At 42.5% G+C, this 24,541-nt stretch overlaps 1 protein-coding gene across 1 annotated transcript in view; it reads right to left on the bottom strand.

Annotated features, from left to right (window-relative positions):
- Window positions 1-21,211, bottom strand: part of EEFSEC (eukaryotic elongation factor, selenocysteine-tRNA specific) — a 101,629-nt gene extending 80,418 nt beyond the window's left edge. The window contains exon 1 of the mRNA XM_080350628.1: window positions 20,917-21,211. Coding sequence (XP_080206754.1) covers window positions 20,917-21,193 — 277 coding nt within the window. The 5' untranslated portion in view covers window positions 21,194-21,211. The remainder of the gene's footprint in view (window positions 1-20,916) is intronic.
- Window positions 21,212-24,541: the final 3,330 nt, after the last annotated feature.

The following is a 24,541-nucleotide window of genomic DNA, read 5'->3' as shown; positions in this document are numbered from 1 at the left end:
ACCCCTGTTGTAATATAAAAAGAAACAGCGCATTTCAGAAATCCTTACACAAGCAACACACAACTCGAGTGCTCGATTATCTCGGGATAAAAAGAACGTGCTCTGCTTAATGACCAACTAGTTGGGTGCTTTTCCTCCCCAAGGACTACAGAATTGTTACTACAAAGCATCTATTGCCTCCCTCTGGGTGCTTAGGAGAATTACTGAATTATCAACAGCTTAGAATTCCTTCAAACTTATTTTAGTCGGTTTAATATTAGCAAAAATAGTTTTATGTGTCATCTATCTTTTGTGTTAACTTCTTAAGTCCTGCCTGGCCAAAGGATATCTCGCTGGGAATTCTTATCCTGCCATATCTTTGAAAGATCAATCTAACAAGTTTCTAGAGCATTCGTAAGAAATAAGGACCACGTCACACCACGAACACACATTTAAACATACAACTCCAAACCTGCACGACCTACACACAGCAGTTTGCATGCAGTCAAAAAACAGGTATGAAAGGTGTCCCTTAGAGACGCTGCTGAACCACCTTGAAATTTATGATTCTGTTAAGTTTTTCTCTACCTAAACTCAATACTTTAGGCCAACTAGACTTTAGATCAGTAAATTCCCAAGAAACATACAAATTAACACCTTGATCACAGAGATCTGCTCCTAGATTCTCTTCATCTCTCTGTCAATTCAAGGACATTAGTCTTACAGCACATCTGCAGCTTTAGGCAGCTCAAGGAACACCAATAAGAAATCCATATTCAACCTTGTACAGCATATTTCTATGAGACCACCAACAATAGGTTTTCTCGAGCAATTCTGCAAGTCACCAGTCCAACAGCAAATCTCCAATTCATTGATTCTACATCATCTTCTACAGAAAGGAAAACCCGATTTCCACGTAAAGCTGGAAATCAATCGTGATTCTACACCTGAAGCATTTCAAGCCCTAAGCCACCTGTCTCTGTCTTTGGAATAAACTATCTAAAGGTCACAGACTTCACACTAAGGAGCTTGTTTGGTACTACTGTGCTCTTTGCAACACCGCATGTAACGTGCTGTCCCAACAAAAGACTTGTGGTAGGACATAGGAAGATGTTCTTGCTTATGTCCCATCTGAGGATGCCGAACAAGATTTTTCTTAAAGAAAATACAATTTGACTCTTTTTGCCTCCCACTCTTCCCTCAAAAAAAAAATCACACACAGCTATGGGCAAACAAAACAAAAAGTGTTCTTTAATTCTTCTCTTCACCCTCTGCAATACTGAAATACCATCAGTCAGGGTTACAAACATCCGTAACTGCCAGGGGAATGTACAAAACATTCCCAAACTCCAGGCCCACGTATCCTGTAGCTCCGCGCTTCACAAACAAAAGGTTGGGGAAAGAAAGAGGGGGTGGGGGACGGAATAAAGGCTTAAAGATTAAAGTCACGGGCAGAGACAGACGGCTCCGTTTTTTAATAACTGAAAACACGAGTTGCGCCTGAATGTGCTCATTGTTTTATGGCGGGGGGGAGAGTCTCCGCACGCTGGACTGGCTGGCGACAGAACTGCCTTTGCATCAAAAACAAGATGTACAGAAAAAGACACCAAACTCATGCCCTAATTTCCCCTCTTGTAATGGTTAATGACGCAGGCAGGTAGAAAGCCACAAATTATCCCCCCTTACCTTTATTAAACTGGGGAGAAGCTCATGACTAGAACACATACCTGATGGTAACACTCAACACTGAAGGGACGTCCCAGGTTTTGTGCTGTGCGGGAAGACAAACTATGACAATAAGTCACACACAAACAGGCTTCTAAGTCCATTTCTCATAGTTTATTTCCACAATAAAACCAGCGCTGCAAGGATAAATTATGTTATCTCAGTAGATTTTCATGGAGATTCAAGAAGTTTCGCTGTCAGGAGGAAATTCTTAAATCCATTTTAGAAAGTATCAGCTGTACTTTTATTGAAGGAAAAGTGCTCGCTTCAGTCACTAAAAGAGTCATTAGCTTAAAATGTTGCACTAGAACATTAAAAATTCAAAAGGTTTGGTTCAGGTTTTAAAAACCATCTTTCAAAAAACAGACTAAAAGATGCTTATGGCTACTTAACATCCATGATTACGCATGCATGTTATTTTAAAATTCCATAATACACTACTTGTATAAGGACAATTTTTCATCTAAAAGGGGAATTACTTGTTAGGATTTATTTCGGGGAACAGATTTTTGTTGGTTAGATCCCACCAGTACCCAGAACCACCTGAAGTTGAATGCAACGAGTCAGGTGCCAATGCACTACAGGCAAACGAGCAGTCTAAGCAAACACATACATGAAAACAATACTACATCATTCTTTGTTTTATGCTAATTTAGCCTGAGATGTTACTATAACAGAGTTTTTGTTCTACCGTATTTTTTTTTACCTGCCAGCTGTGCTTTAAATACAAACAGAAAGGAGATAATTCAACAAGACAACACGCTCTTTCATCTCAAACCACGAGCCTCCCAGTCATGATTTTTTGGGGAAGCCTAAAATAAGGCACCGGGAGACGACACAACAGGAGTCCCTGGGACACGGTCCCCGCGCGGGGGGAAGCGGCGCCCGCGACACCCCGGCTTCCATCCCCTTTGTTGATGCAGCAAATCCTGCATCACCCACCACTGGGCATCTTGTGGAGATTTAAAATGTTACTGTCTGTTTAGCAAAGAAAAAAAATAAGGCCATGTCAGAAAGGGAGGGGAAAGGAAAAGCTGAAACATGAGCTCAGAGCCTGGTCTGGAGGATGAAGGGAGGCTTTGTTTGACTTTATTCATACCAAGTACGAACAAGAAACTCATCACTGTTTTGAGCTCGAACTGCAAAATTTGTTTTGTATGCAGTGCTGCCAACTATTTTTTTCCTCCACATAACTACACTACCCCTCTTCCTCAGAAATAGCTTCTGCTCATGCTCTGATCAAGTCTTTAAGGCTGGATGGAATCTGTACGGCAGCAGAGACTATCATCCTGCCCACGCTATAAACCCTGGCGCTTCGGAAGCACGTACAAAGATATTCTTAAATAGTAAAGACAAACCTTGCTTATACGACTGATTCTGTCCTGAAGCTCCTGTATACACAAACAAGTCAATTAAAATTAAAACATATGAATATTAAAAAATAAAGTCATTTGGAGGCCACACTGGATACCCAACCACACTAAAAAGTGGGCAACGGTTATTAAACTGGAGATACTTCGAAAAGAAATATTAATTATTTCTAAGCTTTCAAATGCAGAAATCAGTCCAAAAATACAGTATTTTAAAAGTCCATCCTTTGGGAGATTAGAGAAAAAAGCACTAGTAAAAAAAAGGGCTGTCCTATGTCGGAAACAACCCACCAACGCTGCCTCTAAAAGAGCTCAAGGGCAGCAGCAAGAGGCAGCGAGGGAAAGCGCAGGCTCAGTTCTAGTTTCTTGCTCTTAGGAAAAGGCAAAGCGGGTGGTAATTTACCGTGTACGACCAAATTGTACACGAAAGCTTAAAACCAGCCAATTAAAGCTAACATTATGGAATGGACCAGAGGGTCCGAGTGGAAGGCATTAGACACGCATTCCAGACAAGGGCTCCAGAGCCCGCCCGCGAGGCGGATCCTGCACAAAACACAAAGGGTCAACGAGTTCTGCTGGAAGGGAAGCCCAGCGCGGACCAGGAGCCACGACAACCTGCCCAGCCGATGGATACGGTGCCCGGCCATGGAGTGACACCAGGGCTGTAGAGCTCAGCAGCACCTGGTCATCACCTGTACTGACAGAACACTATGGATCAAGTTTCAAAACTACGCCAGTCAATGAAGGGAAATGTCTCACTAGGACTAAGGATCAAAAGGAGGGTGAAAACAAGGAATGGAGACCCACTATAGCTAAAGTAATAACCATGCCTGTTTCAGTTTCAATCCCCTGCATATAACTATTGCTCTCATACATTCAGCTACAGCTTTGTTTCTCTGTCACACAGTTCACTCTAGAATGACTAAAAGAGCTACAAATATCTAGTGGGAAGCTGGAAAAGGAAGACAATGACTACAGCAAGTTACCAGAACCATACTGAATTTAGCCTTCAGAGTCCTCGCACTTTAAAGTATGGTGAACCCCCATTTTAGAATAGAATATTTCAGCTGGAAAGGACCTACAAGGATCATCTAATCCAACTGCCTGACCAACTCAGGCCTGACCAAAAGTTCAAACATGCTATGAACGGCATGGTCCAAATGCCTCTCAAACACTGACAGCTATGGAGCATCAATCACGTTTCTAGGAAGCCTGTTCCAATGTTTGACCACACTCTGCCTAAAAAATCCTTCCTAATGTCCAGTCTAAACCTCTCCCAGAGCAGCTTTCAACCATTCCCACACATCCTGTCCCTTTAGTTTGACACCAAGTTTTATTTCAATCACCTGCACCACAGAGCTGCAGCAGCACAGCACGTGGAAAGAAAGAAACGCCTGAAACAAATTGGTCCCAAACAACTAAATGAAGGATGCCAGCTCTGGGAAAACAGATGCTTTCATTCTCTGCGCTGTGCACAGATAATCACAGCCAAAGTAAACAGCAATACTTTGGAATACAAATTTTTCCAGACACAGTCCAGCCAGCACTGAGTTAATCTGCCCTGCTGCAATCCCAAATATCACATGCTTTGCTAACTTACACATTTCAGAGAAAGATATGAGTATAATTGAACAATTAAAATAGCCATTAAGTTGCTCCTACTAAGGTTTTAAGTTAGCACTGCACTACCAATGGCAGGTTTTCTATGAAAAACTGCAAGCCTATCATTTGAAACCAAACTCACATCAGTGATCTATTAGCTTATTCTCAGTTCACTTTAACAGAGTTTTCAACATTCACAAAGGCTGGAAGTTCTGTTTGTTTTAGAGGATAAATGAGTCACTATTCTGTTCTCTGACCATAGCAGACAGCAGGTCCTGCCCAACCACCCAGCACCACATCATGACAGTGACCGGAACTGTGCACAGCTCATCCCTCCACAAAGTCCCATCACGTTGTGCCAGAGCATCTTCTCAAGCACACGGTACTAGTTCCTACTTCCCATCGCCCAACAAAAGAGCTTTTGACAGAGTATTTAAATTTCGGCTGACTAGGATTGCTCACGATCCACACCTCATTCAGAGTAGCCTCAAGGGGTCAACAGCCACATAAATCTCAATGTCCCAGAACTTCGGGACAAAAACTACATCACACCAGATATACCGTCTAAATTGCCAACACTACAAAGCATTCCAGATATTGCAGGTCATACGGTATTTGTGTTTCACATTAATACATTCTCCGTATAAGTAAAGTCCACTGTAATATAAAAGGTGATGCTCACTGTAAAGGAGGAAAGCAGGGCAGAGTTTAATTACTAAATAAAACTAGACACAATACTTGTCAATATTAGAATTTATACTGTATTAAGAGGGATTGGAATGTAATGATCTGTAAGCACACCGAGATAAGACACAGTAGCAACGCTTGAGTAGATGTTTTCAACAATACTAATATAAGAGGGAAGGTGAAAAAGCTAAAGCATCATGATTTATACACAGATGACTTTTTTAAAAAATTGGCAGCAGAATAAGTGCCATTAAAAAATAATCAAAATTACACTGGTAGAGCACTAGTTAAAAAAAAATATAAATTTACAACACATTGAACGATTTGCTTTATTATTTAAAAAGAAATACTCAGGTGAATGAAGTTTTGCAGCCAACTAAGGAGCAAAATACAGATTTGGTCCAAGTTTGTACCGGTTTGGACCTTAATTCTGAGAGTTCCCCTATAGAGTTCATTCCTACCAGACCAGACGGACACAGAACGTCCAGTCGGGCCCCAATTGTTACTTCTCCAGAGCCGCGAGCGTGTGTGGCCCTTCAGATACTCACAAAACGAGGCCCCTTCAGAAAGTTCACAGGCTAAATTTAGACCAGTTGCTCCCTAGAATAATGGAAAACATTTTAATCTTGGACATGGCCAGGTTGTTTTATTGCTTCGAGTTTTATACTTAGAAAAGCAAAGATCTTGTGAAGTGAACATACAGAAACCATCAACGTAAAAACAGCTCTTTTATCTCTGAAACCCCTCATAATCACAATTGGCTATTTTGAAGGATCTCAAAAGGTGAAGCTGTTCATCACAACCCTGCACGGTAATTTCACAGCACAGCTCAATATTATACAAAACAGAACATGCTTAGAGTATCAGAGGTATTTCAAGAGTCCTCCAGCATTTTCAACTAAATAAAATACAAGTGTTGACTCCATGGTACAGGAATTTTACAAGTAGTAGTGGCAGTTTGTGTAAACTAAAGTTAGTGAGCAGCAACATCTGTTGATTAAACAAAACACTCAAGATCAAAACCTTCATCAGGACCAGAGCTTTGCTTCTGCAACCAAGAAGAAAACGTACGACAGGTCTCCCAGCTGCGTCCCACGCTCCTCTGGTTCATTTGGTACTTCAGTACCACTTCTCTCCCAAATCTGAACTTCAAATTCCCAGGGAAGTGGGAGGAAAGGCGACGGAAAATGCTCTCGGGAACGCTGGCGCTGCCGAGTTATTCAATGGAAATACAGACCAAGAATCCCAGATAAACAACAAAATAAGACAGAGCACAAAGCAGTGAGTGCTTTCCTCCAGTGTGTGATGTACCCGTAAATCTGCATCTATCTGTTTAAAAATGGACCAAGAGAAGCAGCACATTTCAAGAGGCCGCTAGTCACAGCGACAATAATAAAAAAACTAAAAATAAATGTAAAAAATAATCAAAGAGCGGCAAGTCCAAGCACTGAGCCAGCAGGGTCTGGTTTGGATGGGATTCTGGAAACAAAGTGCCCAGAGTCCAAAACAATCAGCCACGCTCGCTAATCTGACCTCTGGGATACAACTTCTCTGGCGGCAAGAGAAGAAATTCCCAAGCAAGAATACAAAACAGCATCAACAATTTATCAAGAATATCTAAAAATTACAAACCCTTCACAGAAACCCTTTCCGAGATGCTTTTGCCTTGTATGAGTTTTTTTATATTGAGCTGTTTCTTTTCACACCTTCTCAGGTCTCGTTTCCCATTCACACCTTCCAGGCTTGGAGAGAACAGCAGATACTAAATGAAACTTCCTGATGATACAAAGTATTATAGAATTACAGAGCAAGAAATGAAAAACTCAGAATGAGAATTACATTTTAAATGATCTTAAGTAAATACATTTCACTTGTTATCCAGCTCCGTCGGTCTTGATATCAAACAATGGAGACAACTGCTGTTGAAGAGCCGTATAATAACAACGGAAGAGAAGTACAAAGGAACTTTATTAAGTATATTCTTACTGACAATTTACTGTAGGCTTAAATTAAATTTTGGTATAAGAGCTCCTTTAAAGCACTTACAATAGATTATTTTTTAATAATTATGTTTAAAATGTCACAGTTAATCTGCTTTTGAGGAAAATAATATCTTGCCATTTTGTAAAAATATAACATTGAAATAGTGTATGAAGAGGAAAAAAGGTAAGTAACCTAAGTACAGAAAATGAAAGGCTGGAGAGTCGGGCGGGGAAAGATTTAATGAAATAGAACAAGGGCAAGTGTAGAGTCTTAAATCTGGGCAGGAACAACCCCAGGTTCCAGTGTAAGTTGGGGAATGACCTATTAGAGAGCAGCATAGGGTAAAGGGACCTGGGGGTCCTGGGGACAGCAGGGTGACCATGAGCCAGCACTGGGCCCTTGTGGCCAGGAAGCCAATGGGACCTGGGGTGGGTTAGAAGGGGGTGGTCAGTAGGTCAGAGAGGTTCTCCTGCCCCTCTGCTCTGCCCTGGGGAGACCACACCTGGAATCTTGTGTCCAGCTGTGGCCCCTCAGTTCCAGCAGGACAGGGAACTGCTGGAGAGAGTCCAGCGCAGCCACCAAGATGCTGAAGGGAGTGGAGCATCTCCCGTGTGAGGAAAGGCTGAGGGAGCTGGGGCTTTGGAGCTGGACAAGAGGACACTGAGGGGGGACCTCATTACTGTTTACAGATATATAAAGGGTGAGTGTCAGGAGGATGGAGCCAGGCTCTTCTCGGTGACAACCACTGACAGAACAAGGGGTAATAGGTACAAACTGGAACACAAGAGGTTCCACTTAAATATGAGAAGAAACTTCTTCTCAGTGAGGGTGGCAGAGCCTGGCCCAGGCTGCCCAGGGGGTTGTGGAGTCTCCTTCTCTGCAGACATTCCAACCCACCTGGACACCTTCCTGTGTAACCTCATCTGGGTGTTCCTGCTCCATGGGGGGATTGCACTGGATGAGCTTCCCAGGTCCCTGCCAACCCCTGACATCCTGTGATTCTGTGTGAAATATCTAATGACTGCTCTACATGGAAATTTAAAAAAAAAAAAAAAAAAAAAATTGACATAAATGGGTATTTAATTCTTTTCTCCCTTAATAAAGCAATACCAGCACCCACTTCTATGATTTTTGCCTCAGGAGTGCCCTGTTAAGCAAGATACACATTGGAGGTGGAGGGAGACCTGAAAGACCACAAAGGGAAAAAAATTCTTTAAAAATGTTGTTAATTTGTAGTCACCATGTTATAAACACACATAACGCCCTCTGTTACTCACAAAAATAAGAGTTAAGTGTCCAATGAGAAGATTTGCTTCTCTCAAAGATTCTGTTGGCCCAAGGAAAATTAAATCACAACATCTCAAAGTGCATCAGTTTTACCAGCAAAATGAAAGCTTTGAAGTTTTCAGCACAAAGAAATGGCAGCAACAACCTGTTGTCTCCACAGCAGCACTGGGCAGGCAGGGAACCCACTTCTGTGCCCTTAATAAGCTACAATTCCAGCTTCTCTGCTGGTCAATCTGGACGCAAACTGAACGCGTCATTTTAAACAAAAACCACGAAACAGAAGTGAAGCAAAGGCGGGTTATCAGCAACCCCACTCCCCATCACAAACCACCTCTCTCAGCCCACCAGTGCCCACCCAAATTTCATCCAGTTCCGAAAGAAAACAAAAAACCGCAGCTTTTAACAGGCCGACAAATCTTTTCTCCTCCCTCTCAATCCTACAGGAAAGGACAACGTACAAGTATCAAGAAATGGCTCTTCAGCCCCATTTCCCACCACGTCGTCCCTCCTCTTTTACTTCTCCCTCCACCCCCTTAAGAAACAAAAAGATCTTTTAATTCATTTGTGGAAATCCTGGGTTGTGAATGTAGAGAAAAATACATTAAGTGCAGGCTCTGAGATGAGCCTGTTCCGCTGCTTACTGCCCTGAACCTTCAACCACCCTCGGCCTGAACGCGGGGAGGGAACTCAGAACAGAATGTCTATAAGTTCCTCATGGACGGGGGTGGGAAACACACGACTCACACTTTCCACCTTCCTAAATTACAAAAATAAGTATATAATTATAAAACACACACACCCCCCAAACAATTAAGATTATCATTAAAAACAACACCGAAACTACAAAGCCCTCCGTGCTGCTTTCTTGCACGTTCTTACATAGCAAGGGAAAAGAAATCTGCTGAAATTGCTAAGGATCAGCCAAACTCAGCAAACCAACGCTATCTCTAACTGTAAATGCATCACCAAGATAAACGAACGCTTAATTGAAGAGTACTAATCACTGCTTAACGAAACGCTGAAATCACCAAGAACCAACACAGTGGTTAAAGCTCCAGTTTTGTGTTGCCCAGAGCTAACAGAGATTACAACTCGGGCATTTGAAATATTTCACAGCGATCGTTATCACTTACCAAACCATATTTTCCAGAATATATTTGATTTTGGAAAACTAGCTTGATAGGCTGTTTTGGCTGCTTTTAGTGCCTCTGTGCTCTACTGGGCTTCTAACTTCATTTTGTTAAGGGGACACCAGACCCCCCTTTAGTATCCTCTTAACACAAACACATTGCTCATTCACAAAGGGGAGCTTAAAGTGGGGCAAAAGCACCAATTTTCACAGCACAACAGCTTCCAAATGGAACAACATCCCCAAATGGGGGCATTTGCATCATTCCATCCTGGCATCTCAAAATTTTTCAGTGTCCAACAATAAGAATAAATATGGTTTAATTTGAGACGCTATGAAGTTGTTAGCGGTCCAATACAAAGCAAAAATGCTGCCGAAATATCATATGATGCTAAAATAAATATTAGACAGCTTAACTTCAAACATTCTTTTAACTATTTTGTTCCAACTGATCTTACATGATGAGCCCATAAGTTACTGCAAAAAGGTTTAAAACAGTACATATAAACTCTGAAATAATATTGTAGACTAATTTAAATTTCACATTAGTCAATTCTGGTTTTACCTGGGATTGACTCAATTATATGAAAAATACATACAAGAAAATCCCATAAGCTTCATGGTTTTCCCAGTCTACCCTTTTCTTAATGGGACAAAAATAAAGATCTTTAAAAAGGGAAAAGAAACAAGTACGGCAACCAAAATAACCTTCTCGCTGCAGGCTCAGTAAAGAAATGGACAGAGGGGCTCGCATTTAAAAAGTTCAATTTATCTTCGCATTTAATTTGTTTGGCTTTAAATTACAACAAAGAAAACATTAAACCCCACCAAAGCAGTGCTGGCTATTACTACAATAATCAACTATTTCGTACAGTAAACAAAGCTTCAAAACAGACAAGAAAACACATTTAGGGACACAAAATGAAACAACACCCACACACGGTTTGTTGGTGAATACGGCTCAATCATCAACACACATCTGGAGACCGACTTGCTGTAAAAACTGCATTTTCAGCCACTGGATTTGTTTTCCTTTTTCTTTTAATAATAATTTAGCTTCAGTTCAAAACACTTTCCTTCCCTCAACCAAAAGAGTATTTTCACCATGCAAAGTTTGTTACAGTTCAGTTTAAGCTAATAGACTTTTTCGATATTGTCCCCAGCTGCACTATACAGCACCAGACGAGTGAATCTTCTCCCCACACATAGACTCCAGTTAAATAGCAATTTTGGACAGAAAAAGCTGCTATTCCTGAATATCACAACCCCCAGAGAGATCCCAATGCCGGACACACGGGTAAACAGTCCCACAATCATCCCAGCACTTGAAATAACAGGAGGAGGAGCTCAGGGAGAAAAATACACATGGTGGTCCCTACCACATGGTGAAAATACATCACACTGCGAGCAAATTGAAACAACTAAAGTATTGCCCTTAAACAACCTTCTTAGGGATGCCCGACTTGTGTCCTCTGTTCAGCAATGCTGTCAGCATCACACGCAAGGATAAGCGCTATCAAAAATTACTTCAGATATTGTTATTATTTACATTTATAATTTTGGTGTAAAAACTTGCTTTTCAGGCTTTAAGGAATTCTTAAAATAAGACACTATGACATTATTTGAAGGTATAATATTGCCAGACAGAGGCCACAGTTTCCACGTGTCCCTTCAGTGACCGGCACTGGTGACATTTGGGATTATTTGTTTGCTGCACTTTTCAATACTCCAAACTGACCACACGTCATCTCACTGAGATCCAGGAAGACTCCGAGATGCTGAGAGCTCTTAAGAATGACAATGGTTTAGAGTTTTAGTCTATACATGCATCCTAGATACAAAAATAAGCATGACTTAGAAGCATTTTCCTTTCAGACTAAATGCTTCTTGGTTAGCTCTGACATCTTTAAAGGGTATTTCAGAAACGGAGTGGGGACAGTGACCCTGGCATGTCCCAGTCCTTGCTGGGACAATTAATTGCTGGACAATTAATTTAACATACATATATATATATATATATATATATATTTTTTTTTTCTAAGGCACACTTTAAATCATTTCACACACTAGGCCATCAGTGCAGATAAACCACTGCCAGAACACGACACGGCATCTTCCCAAAGCCAACCACAGGTTCAGGTAATCGCGACCTCCCTTTTTACAACACAAACGCGTAATTTCCGCCCCTCTCTTTGATGGAGGGGCCACAGACTTTAAAAGAGGAAACAATTACAGTCATTAGAATTTCACCCAAGCATGAGATTTAATCTCAGGCCCCGGTCTTGCCAATGGCTGGGGGGGTCTCGATGGAGACAAAATTGCTCTGTGGGAGAAAGAGCAAAAAATGCCTCGATGATGACATTAGTCAGCAAGAGAGACTGAGCTTTGTCTTCCACCCAACAGCACAGCCAAATACAAGGAAACCATTTTCCCTCCCCCTCTTCTTGAGCCTAAAAAGAAAACACCAATAATTTTGTTTCTTTCTCCAAAATGCAGTTTTCGAATGCTTTGGAAAGTCGCTTCTCCAAAGCAATAATGCTGCCAGGGAAGTCTTTAATGGGGGAAAAGTAGATTTCAGCGCAGAGAAACACCTATGACAAAAATACATTCCCCTGTCCCTATCTTGGTTTTATTAATGGGATAGTTCTAGCAATGATTCTCTAACATCTCTACAGCTTTTCCTTACCCAACAGGTTCTCAAAAACCATTTCAAATTTTACTTATACAGGAATTATGTCTAAAATATGCTCACTTGCTCTACAATACATCTATGGGGAAAAAAATGAAACTTTGCTGAAAAAATTAAGGCAGAAATTCCACAATTATAAAGAGCCCCTGAGATCTGAGAGCCCCAGCTGCTCTGATGTGCCAAACATATGATACATCCCAAATAAGACACGAAACAAAGGAAAACTTTGACACAGAAGGCAAGAAAGTGCCACAGTGAGTCGGATTAAATGCACTTTGCTGGCGCTGCAGAAACAGCAGATCTGCAGCGGACAAAACAACGTTCAAAATCCTTATATGGCGTGAAGTGAAAGAAAATAAGTTCTTAAACAAAACCATAAGCCCAAACAAATCATCTGTTCTCTGGAACAGGGTAACTTCTCCTATCAATCTCAAAATTCAAACTGATTTTTACCCCTTTGTCATCCTTTACCCCCACGATGCTCCTGAATCCAATTTTGCCCTCTATTCCATTTCCTTTTCTTTCACTATTCACCAACTCCTTCTTGTTGTAACATTCAACACATACATATATTTGTTTGTCTGGTCACAGCCACCCCTAGTGCTGGCAATGCTGATAATTACAATCTAATGCACAATTAATCAGCTTAAGTCTGAAACAGAGATCATAATTCAAATTGGAAGCCAACAGTAACCGTTTCACGTCCACTTGAATACACCGTGCAAGAACATTTTGGTAGAATAACTGATAAGGAGATGGGAAATAAGAATTATTGGTATTCACTTAGCCTGCAACGCTTTTTGGAAGCAAACAGTTTAAAGGAAGCACTTCAGAACGGCTGTTTAATCTGGATTTTCCAGATAGCACAGAGAATGCTTTCTCACAGAACGCACAGGATCTCTGCGATCGCAGCTCTCGGACGGGCTGCTCGAGTCTTTCTTTGCTGAAGCTCTCGCTCAGTTCTGCTCCGTTACGAGCTGTGACCACAGGACACAAATTAATCAGGAATCCAGCTGGAAATTAACCCACAGAACATCCGTCCTCACTCTTCAGCCTAAGCCAACATTAGGGGTCCCAGGCGGAAAACAACCGCACTGAGAAACAACTTGTTATTCTACTTAATAAACATTAATGATGACAACATAGGGGTTTGCTTTGCCTGCTTCACTAAAAGAACTGTCATGCGTCTGCTTTACAGTTACAACCTGGATTTTCCATCTGCATTTTTGTTTTTCCAAGGGTTTTGATAAACAGTACTTGACAACAGTCATCCAAGAGTATGTATTACTACTTCTAGTACCCCCCCAAAAAAGAAGCATTAAGGCAAGTTCATGTCTCCATCAAGCCAAACTAGCTATTAAAAGTGGGTTCTGTACATAAGCAGCATATCATTCAACTTATATCTAGCATCTACAAATTGAAGACAACTTCTAAATCGAGCTGTAGAACAGATACAGTAGAACCTTATTAAGCCAGGTACCTGATTAGTAGACCACTCAATTGCTCAACTGGACCATTTAGCAATCAAACATATCCATCACCAGTAAAAATACTGCTTTGAAAAATGTGGTTTACATTTATTCTGACAATGGTTACTTCAACTATAAACATATAGTTTGTTGTTCTAGATTTTATGCAGGTATTTACGACTTCACTACATCAGCTGATATTAAAATATACCTAAAAATGGATTAATAAAGCTTGACCACTCTCCCAAGCAGCTTACAAAATCATTTCAAGCAACGAGAAACACGAAGCAAATGCAAAATGAAAGGGCATGTGGTTATTTGATCAATACTCACGCACAGTATGATGGAACAAAGAAATTCGGGTTTAAAATCAATGGGAAGAAGGATCAAACAGGCTTCACACCATTACAGCGCTCAGTTATGTTTTCCAGAGAAGTTGTCAAGTTTGTGTGTCAAATAACCAAGCGTGAATTAGCACCGTTTTATGATATACGAACAAGTACACACACAACCACCCAAAAGCTTTGCAGAAAAAGCTCTCCTGTACTAGCAAGAGACAATTTAACATTCAAACAAGCTTCAATAAAGCCACTCCTGTTTGCAAGCTACATTTAAGAATGAGAATTCAATTATAAATCGCATCTTCACAACAAGATATACACGGTTTTATGTTTTTAACAGGAAACAGCACATTTCTGACAAGATCCTAACAAGAAGAGAATGTGACTATTCGCTATAACTTTTGAGATCAGAAGCTGATGGCTCTTTTACTCCTTTTAAACGTTTCACCCCACTAAAGGAAAGGAAGAATCTTCCTGCTTCACTCTCTAATATCACTGAAGAGTTGATAAATAGTTCCGGAGATTATTGAACCTGTGTAACTTTAATAGGGAAAGCAGTTCCGTGTCAAAAGAGGAGAGGAAGGCATAGAATAAAAATCTAATCTTGCTGTCACTTCACTCAAAAAACATTAATACACAAGGAAATTAGATGTAATGCACAGTAAACAGAAAGATAGAACCACTAAAGTCATGACAGATAAAATTCCACATGAAGACCCCTGTTTAAAGTGCCCCGGTACACACACAAAACCGAGTTGCATGCTACTCTTAATCCCATCCAACAAACTCTGTATAACACAGATGTGATTCAAACCAGCTTCAGTAGAACTGCCTTGCTTCTGCTCAGTTAATAAGTGACCTGGAGAAATGGTGAAAGAAATAACTCCATATACTAAATTTCATGGTTCCCACATCTCCACTTGCTTTGCAGGTTAAACTAGATCAGCTTTTCATAAATATAAAATAAAAAAATGAAATAAAAACTATAGCCTTGTCTACACAGATGGAGTCACAGCACTCCCAGGCAACTTCGGTTGTTCCGTTGCACGTGTTATGTGTATTTCATGTGATGCATAAGACAATACCACATACATTTTTATGGCTTAACGTATAAAAATCACTATACAAATTACAGATGAAATAAGACCACCCTTCCTTAAGACACTGAGGATATTTTCTTTAGGAACGGGAAAACTAAGCTGCAGTTGTGTTCCGAGCCCTCTACTTAATGCCGTTTCTGCTCCTGGAAGGTCACTCCATCCCCGACCTGTCCCCCCGTGTCCCCAGCCCCAGGTCCCACAGCGATCAAACACTGCCCTCTGCTGCACTGCGGGGCTGGGACGCCCAATTTCGAGCTGCGATAATTTTACACCAGCTGCCTTTTCTTTATGCAGAGCTCCGTAACTAAAGGAGTGCGTTATTTTAAAATGTCCATTAAAATACTCCTTTAATTTGTCAGAGAAGCATCAGGCACCAGTCACATTAAAGTAAATTAAAAAGACACTGTTTGAATTTCAGGTCGAAGTGTTTTCATTTACAGAAATAAAGTTTATTTCTTTACAATTCTTAGATAAAGCAACATCAGCAATGTAAAAGCACCATGAACTCAACGAGTCTAACAGGGTTTAGAAAACATTAGTGCTGGTTGAACTCTCTTGAGAGGTGGTGGATGAACCATCCCTGGAGACATCCCAGGCCAGGCTGGACGGGGCTCTGAGCAACCTGAGCTGGTGAAGATGTCCCTGCTCATGGCAGGGGGGGCACTGGGGGAGCTGGGAAGGTCCCTTCAACCCAAACCATTCTATGAGAACTTCCATAACATCAGCCACCACATAAAGGCTCATGAACATTAATTACATTATACAGGAGTTGTATTTTAATAACTTTCTTCCTCACCAGCATAAGGCTTGTTATTATGTTATTCTCACTTCAAGCTGGCAGCCAAAGTCCTCCAGACCTTCCAGTGATTTCTCTGACCAGAATGGTCACAACACAAAGCTCTTTCCTCCAGAGAACAGGGTTCCCTTCAACATGTGCTTTCAACTTATGTCACCCAGACATACACACTTCTACAACTATAGAACTACTTGGTCACTCACCTGGAATGGAAAAACACAAGAACTGTCACATCTTCACAATGTGTCAACAAGCAAAAGTTGACACTGAGGGAAGAGTATATCTAGCCCTGAGTTTACAAATCCTCTTAAAAAGCTCACGACAAATTCAGCAAAACAACCAAACTGTGACAAAAATACACGTCTCTTTTGTGTTACGTTAATCTTACAAATAAACCCGCGCTGATCGAATTTGAATGCTGACACAAAGACCACATTCCACTTGATCTCCCAAGACTGTTTTCATTGTACTCATTTGCATCAGCAAGACAAGCTTTTGCTACGCTCATTTCCCCCTCCCCAAGCCCTTGTGCAAGTTCAAAAGTCTTGGCCCCTCCAACATATCAGGTATGAATTAATACCCTTCCTTAAGAGAACACAGCGGCAAAGTGGAACCAGACACCGGCAAGGCCCTTTGCTTTGAAAGAAACTGCGGGGACAAACGATGACAATGAAGCTCTAGTTATAAAGTACAAAGGTCGAAGGTTCAGACAGGCACAAGGATTACAAAACTACAAGTTTATCAGAATTTCCCCCCCTGCCCCAGGTTTAGACAACCAAGGTCAAGCAGCAGCTTTCCAATTAAAACCCTACAAGGCGACTCTGTCCTTTGAACTTCATAAGGGGGAAGAAAAAAAGATAATAAAAAAAAGACAACTTTCTTTTTGAGAAGTTCTTTTGAGGACCCATCTCAAAAATCCAACAGATAAAGGGCGTCTGACAAGAGCTCACCTAAAATAAACCCTGTGGTATATCGCTGCACGGCGGGCGGGGGGAAGCCAGGATGAGGTAAATCATGTTCTCCTGCATTAGCGCGCTGACCCTTTGTAGGGCATGAAATTGGCCATCAGCGAGGCAAAAAAAATCTGCTACTGGTTAAACTACTTTGCTACGCAAAGTGGTCTTAAAATGAAATATGGGGATTGAATTTCTCCTGGCAGATTAACTCGTGCCACCTCTCCGCAGGCATCCGCCGCTGCCCGGTGCATTGGAAAACGCACAGGTCTGCCACAAACAAACAGCAAGGCGACTTATTTTACTTTGACATTAACATCGGCCTCGTGGAAGATCAGAGCGACGAAATTTAACAAAAGAACAGAAGCTTAAAATAAAACACCCTACAGGACTATAAGAGAAATTACCCCATCGTGGTGTGAAATTCAACAAAATATCGCTCTCAATCTTTATAGCAATAGGAGCAAACAGTGATGATAAAAGCAGCAGTATCACGTTTTGCGGTCATTCCTTCAGCGCATTAAGCGAGTTAAGGCTGATGTGGGTGCTTTTTACTGCTTGTGACAAGTTAAAGAACTGACGCTTAAAATTCAGTTATTCAGGTTTGTTTTCGCTGTTTAGCAAGTCAGCTACGAGCAGCTAAAATATAGTATTTGTTGCACTGCTTAACGCAGGACAGATAGGATCCTGCTTATGGACAGAAGTCCTGAAATTATTGTAAAATAGAGTTTTGTTCTTGCTGTCCAAAAGAATAATACAAAAAGAAATACATTATGTAGGCCAAGCCACACAGCTATCCACAATGACTAAATACCTTCCTGCCACACAAGACATACAAAGGTCTGCTGGCGAATAAACCAGCATGGTTTAATACAAGGGAAAGTCACGATGTACTAAGTGCCTATCATTTATTCCATTCCAACCCTGACTATCACACCTTCCAGCAAAACTTTAAGCAAGCACCTTGTGTGGAACTGTCTGCAACATTTTTCAATTCCCAACATGCAGGTTAAAAATAAAATAATAAAAACCACCACACAAAGCCAACGCTTTTGATTTAACACTTGATATGTTTTGTTTTCAAGGACACGCTTTGCAAGAAAAATGTAGCCACACAGGATGAAATACGACTTCCATCTTCCATCCATTTGGTTACTCCTCAAGTATTCTGCATCCATTCGATCCTAAGGTATCGGCCCTAAATAAGCATTTTGTGAATGACTGAGAAGTATTTACAAGGTCAAGCACTACCCAGCATCGCATGACAAAAACGTAATACTAGATTCAGCCACAAAAAAATCCAGTCCAAGAATTAGCTAGACACAGAAATATGTTAAAGAATGGGAGACAGTATAACTTAATCTGTAAGCAGATTTATCAGCTTTATACAGCAAAGAAATTAAACTTTAGAGCACTGTGAGAACACAGAGAAGATGACACAGAGGATAGAGCTGGACCAGGAGACAGCCTGGGTCACCATTGATTTAAAAAAAGCTCCACACACAGGACCAACACATCCAAAAACGCCGCTTCAGAGCCCCCTGTTGTCATCCCACCCTCCGATTCCTCATGTCCCACTCGCTCCCTTTCCTACAACCCTCCCATCTCCAGTTTTACTGTGGGTTAACTCACAGCTACAGCTACCGCAGGGCTTCATTTCAGAAGAGGGGTATTGTAAAGAGGCGTGAGAAATCTGAGGTGCAGAACAAACACAAGATAAAGCGCTTCACGCTCACGTTTTATTTTAAAACCTTACATACGTAAAATCTGTAGTAACAGGGAAATCACAGCTTCCATCAAAAAAAAGTTGTAGCATCCCTGATTGCAAAGAAAATGCTTGGAATACTGAACCCTCAACACTCATTATTAGGAAGCAGATGAAAACAATCTGAATTTTTAAAGTATCACTATCTGGGAGGCCTGGCTTTCCATTTCTGAAGAGCTGGGAAAGTCATCAACACTGAAATACCAGCACCTAAACACTAAAGGACGTATCCTGTTACACTATATATGCTACACCTCAGTCTGAGTTTCACCAAACCATGCAAAAACCGTGAACACTTCAACAACCCCAGAGGCACAGATCAATTTGATCATTAAGGTTTCACCTTTTAAACCTGATTGATAAAAAAAGCATCTACTATCAAGATACGTGTATGCTATGAAATATAAAACTGAAATTTCTAACTTTTCAAACTAAGTATTAATACAACACTGCATTTCCTCTACAGCCCTTTCTTAATACACAGAATTGCAGTAAGTCACAATGAACACACGTTTTCACTAAAATACATAATCTGGTATAACTGGGACTAAGATAGTTTGACGTGCTTGTGTGTCTGAATTGCTATCTGTAAATAACCATTTCTGATGGGAAGAAAACTCCATCACGCCACTGAGTCGAGTCCATTCTCCACCTCTTCAGCATGGCCTCTCAGTAAGGAAACCTGAATGTGGACAGCTGAGACTAAACGCTTTGGAATTCTTCATAAAACCAACAGGAAGCAACAAGAAATCTATGTATTAAACAATCACCCCAGATAAGTGTTAAAGAGATTATAAAAGCTGGTTTTCCAGGTTTTCTCCACGTCCTCTTCATGAGAAACTTTATCCCACTCAGATTAGTTGTTTCTGGCAGAACAGAATCTCTAACTACAAGTTGCTCTTCAGTATATCCAAGAAAAATTACCATTTGCCAAAGTAAACTTTGGTCTTTAGCAATGAGGTGCTTACGGTTATTTAAGAATGACAGCTGATTGTAAAGTAGAAAAGACTACAAGACCACACGTTTCTGGAACTCAGCACACAGCAACTCCTCCCTCGCAGCTACAGCCTATACATTAACGGTATGGAGCACTGCGCTGCAGGTGAAAGCAAGACAGCAAATCCTGCCAAAAAGAAATACAAATACAGTTACTGCTAACACCATCTGCAAACAAAACACCTGTTCAAAAGGGGATTAACTCACACATCATGAGAAGTAACTCGGTCTGAACCTCAGCCTGGCTGAGAAGGAACATCTACTGCATTACAAACCCAGCGCTGAGCTGACACTGAAGAGATGCCAGCACAGGAAAGGCACAGAAACTTCATTTTCTGAGGTCCCTGTAGCTGCAGTTTCTCAACCTGTAACCACTTTACACAGCTGCAGCTCCATCTCATTCCTCATCAAGCACCAACCACCTCCTAACACTTCTTGCAACAGATTGAACAGGCAGGGTGTTATTTCTCATAGGACAAGGCGAACTAATTTAAAATGAGCTCTAATGCAAACTAGATTAAATTCCCAATATCACCTCCAAAGACTAAAATGGAAAGTTACCAAAATCCACAAAATTACTTCTAAACACGAGATTATCACGTTAGCAATTCCCAGTAACTCCAAGAACACAGCACAAGCATGAACAAACACACCACGGCCTCAGACACGGAGAACATCAAACTCTGACAGCTTTAGAAGCGAGAAAGCAGAAAATAATGTTGCCCTTAAATATCACACACACAAAAAAACCCCCTAATTTTAAGTGTGAGGAAACAGCAGGTCTGACTGCCCGAAGAGCACCTGCAGAAGCCACATTTACAAAGCGCTATTTTTACGAGCACCGGTATTTTATTTGAGCGGCAGTTCCCAACAAGTGTCGCCGGTGGAAAACCCGCCACCCCGGGCCCGGCCTCGCCCCGCAGCCCCCGCTCCCCTCGCACCGCACACCGGGCCGTGGGGCGCTCCGAAGCAGCGGGGCGGCCCCGAGAAACCCGGCAGCCCCCCGGCAAAAGCCTCCCCGCCGCCGGGGGGCCGCCCCCCTTACCGCCGATGATGGTGCGGATGAGGGAGGCGTGCCCCGGGCAGTCCACCAGCGTCAGCTGCAGCTCCCCGGGCCCCGGGCCCAGCTGCGGCGGCAGCGCGGTGCGCAGGCAGGAGAAGCCCAAGTCCAGGGTGATTCCCCGCGCCCGGCTCTGCGGCGCCCGGTCGAAGGCGGCGGTGGAGCCGGTGGTGCTGAGCGCCCGCGCCAGCGCCGTCTTCCCGCTGTCGATGTGGCCCAGGACACCCACGTTCACGTTGAGGACGCGGGGCTCGGCGGCCATGGCGGCGGCTGCACCCGCCGGTCCGGCCCCACAGCGCCCCTGCGGCAACGCGGGCCCCGGCGCCGCCGTTCCGCCGCCTCAGCGCCGGGAAACCCGGCCCTGCCGTTCCGCCGCCTCAGCGCCGGGAAACCCGGCCCTGCCCCGGCTCCAGGCGGGAGGAACGCGGAGTGGGAGAGAAACGCGGGCAGCCCGTGTGCGGAGCGGCTCTGACACAGTGCGAGCTCCCACCTCCACAGGTGTGAGTGAAAGCCGCTAAAATCTGCATTAGGAGCCCAGCTCTGTGTCCTCAGCACAGACACGGACCTGCGGGAGAAGGCACAGAAATGATCCGAGGCTGGAGCAGCTCTGCTGGGAGGACACGCTGAGAGAGTTGGGGCGTTCAGCTGGAGAAGAGAAGCTCCAGGGAGACCTTATTGCACCTTTCAGTGCTTAAAAGGGGCCGATAAGAAAGATGGGGACAGACTTTCGAGCAGAGTCTTTTGTGACAGGACAAGGGGTGATGGTTTAAACTAAAGTAGGGAGATTCAGGCTGGACATGAGGAAGAAATTGTTGCCCTGAGGGTGGTGAGAGCCTGGCCCAGGTTGGCCAGAGAGGTGGTGGATGAACCATCCCTGGAGACATCCCAGGCCAGGCTGGACGGGGCTCTGAGCACCCTGAGCTGGTGAAGATGTCCCTGCTCATGGCAGGGGGGGCACTGGATGAGATGCAAAGGCCCCTTCAACACAAACCATTCTAGGATTAACAACATATACTCTAAAGAGTAACACAGAAAAGCGAAAGACTGGCTGAATTCACAGCTCCTGGCAGCAGCCACACCAACCCCTGACAAGCAGCACAGACTCACCTCTCAGCAGGTTTCCTCTTCTACCCACACACTGCCTCTGCCCAGCCTCATCTACAAGGCCACCTCATCTAAAAGGCAATTAAAGCCGTTTACTTTGATAGCCACACATGTAACAGCTGGTGCCCCACAGGTGTGTGCTGGGGCTCCTCATGGCCAGGGCTAATTGAAGGAGGAGGGAGCCAAGAGCACCAGCTGCAGAGAGCCCCTGGGGTTATTGTAGCTGCTCTTGGGACACTGGCACTTTGCTCTCATCTTGCCCACACTAATTAGGGCTCATTAGCTTAGCCTGCTACCACAGCACACCTTAATTCTGCAGGCAAGGATGCCCCCGCCCTTGTGCTGCTGGAAGAACAGTGCTGAGGCTTTAATTCAGAGTCACATGGACATTGCAAATTCACACGAAAAAGAAGGTCAAGATTGGGGTCGTTTGTTCTCCTTACACTTAATCACCAGTTTCTGGGTTTGTATAATTCATTTTCCTGTAAAAGTATATGTATGTTGTGTAGGATGCTTCCTAAAAAAACCTTACCTCTAAGAAATTAAGAATATTCAAGATTATTAAGAGTGATGAACAGCTCTCCTGCAAACCAACACAAAAAAGGTAGATGAGCATTGGAGAGGCTGAGGGCTGGAGCAAATTTCTCTGGTTTAAGTCACCTGGACATACTGACAACCCAGGAGGCATCCAGGGCCAAAGGCATTAGACAGTAAAGCTTGACACATGTGCTCTGCATTTTCAATAGTGACTACTAAGTAGTCCCAAGTAGCACTTAAATGATAACAGCTGTTTACAAGCCAAGAAAACAACAGTGTGTTATGGACCTCCCACAGGTGTCCAAAAGTAGACTAAACCTGCACTATAGTCTACAGATTTTCTTTCTTCGAGAGCAGTGCTGTTACTTTTTTGCTCTCCCTATGCAGTAATAGATATTGCTAACAGTATTTAGCATTCACATCTCAATAATTAATGAGCCAGAAGTGTAAGATGACTTCCCCAAGATTGTTAGCATCATGGATTCAGTTTTTATACTTCAATTCCAAACTCCAGCATCTTTCTTACAAAGAAAGTTGCTCCATATAACAACACTTTCAATATGAAAGGGTTTGCAGAGCTTTAAAGCTCGTTACAAATCACCTCTTCTTCCCAAAGACACAGGTCAAGATGACACAATCAATGACTCGGTGATGGGGAAACAAACAATTAGCAGTCATTCCTAGCGCTGGGTGCTATTTGAGACACAACTATCTTCCTAAAGGAAAGGAATGAACTCTCAAGGAGTCCTGCCAGTGTTCTTAATGAGCCGGGTTAATCAGCTTTTTGAGCAGAATATTTCACCTTGTTGGGAGCTCTGTCATGGGAGCCAAATTAAGCACAATGTCACTTTTCAGACCACGTTCCCAGGCTTGAAATAGTTTCCTGTTAAATCATAAGGCTCACGTACACTTCATTGCCCCAAACGTCTCAATCTGTTATATCAATACATACTTGCAAAGTGAAGGGAAAGCATACATCCATTCCCATAAGAAAACACCCTACATAGTTATAATACACACACATCCCTGTATAATATTGCCTACCATTCACTATTTTTTTTAGTATTAATTATTAGATGACTTCAGAAGGAAGAGATGGAAAAAGACCTGATTCTAACCAGAAGAGGCATTGTCCAGAAGTCCTCCCAAAACCTCTAAAATCACTGCCGTTTTCAACAAGCTTTCACAAAGCGTAGAGGCCAAAAGGTTTTCACAGCTCTTGTGAAAACTGGCAAGGAGCTGAAGGTTGGTGAGGGGCCATGAGAATGGCCCACACTGCAAGAAACTACAGCAAGAGCTCAGGTGTGACCCATTTTGTTTGGACTGCCAGCTTCCCAAAGAAACAGAGCTGCATCCTGCGCATACAATAACTAGAGGGATACTGGACAGAACTCATGGTAGGGGGGAATTATTATTTTTGGCTAAGGAGATATAAGGAAGGAAGATAAAAGTCCATAGGAAAAATGATTGAATTCTACTGCTCACCTAAGCAACGTGGCATTTCTTTTACAACCTTGTGAGTGACCTGCGGGAAGGAGGGGTGTCAGGTTTGTGTGGGTTTGTTCTTACTTTTCTCCCTTTAAGCACAGAAACGATTTGCAGCTTTCTAGGTAGGGAAGGCAGCTGTCCTTGTGTAGTGGGAAGGAAAAAAACAACACACACATGAATTTGCCGTAATGTCTACAGTTCTGTTGTTACCACTCAGACTGTATCTGTCCCCAGGACTTTGGAGTCTGTGTGTGATTTTGCAATGTAGCACTTGAAGACACAGCACAATCAGGGCGCACATGGTACCTGTGGAATGAATACTCTTACATCACCAATATTAAGGAGCAGAAATTTGATAGAGACATAAGCATTTTTATTGGGTGTTTAGAGATGGCCATTCTGTTAGCTTATAGAAGTCTTAGAATTAACAACAGATTTGGAAATGAAGAGATGGCATCCGCTAACATTCATCACTCCTATT

This window comes from Nesoenas mayeri, assembly GCF_963082525.1.
Source record: "Nesoenas mayeri genome assembly, chromosome: 10".
NCBI classification, from domain to species: Eukaryota; Metazoa; Chordata; class Aves; order Columbiformes; family Columbidae; genus Nesoenas; species Nesoenas mayeri.
This window is presented reverse-complemented; position numbering and strand designations above follow the sequence as displayed.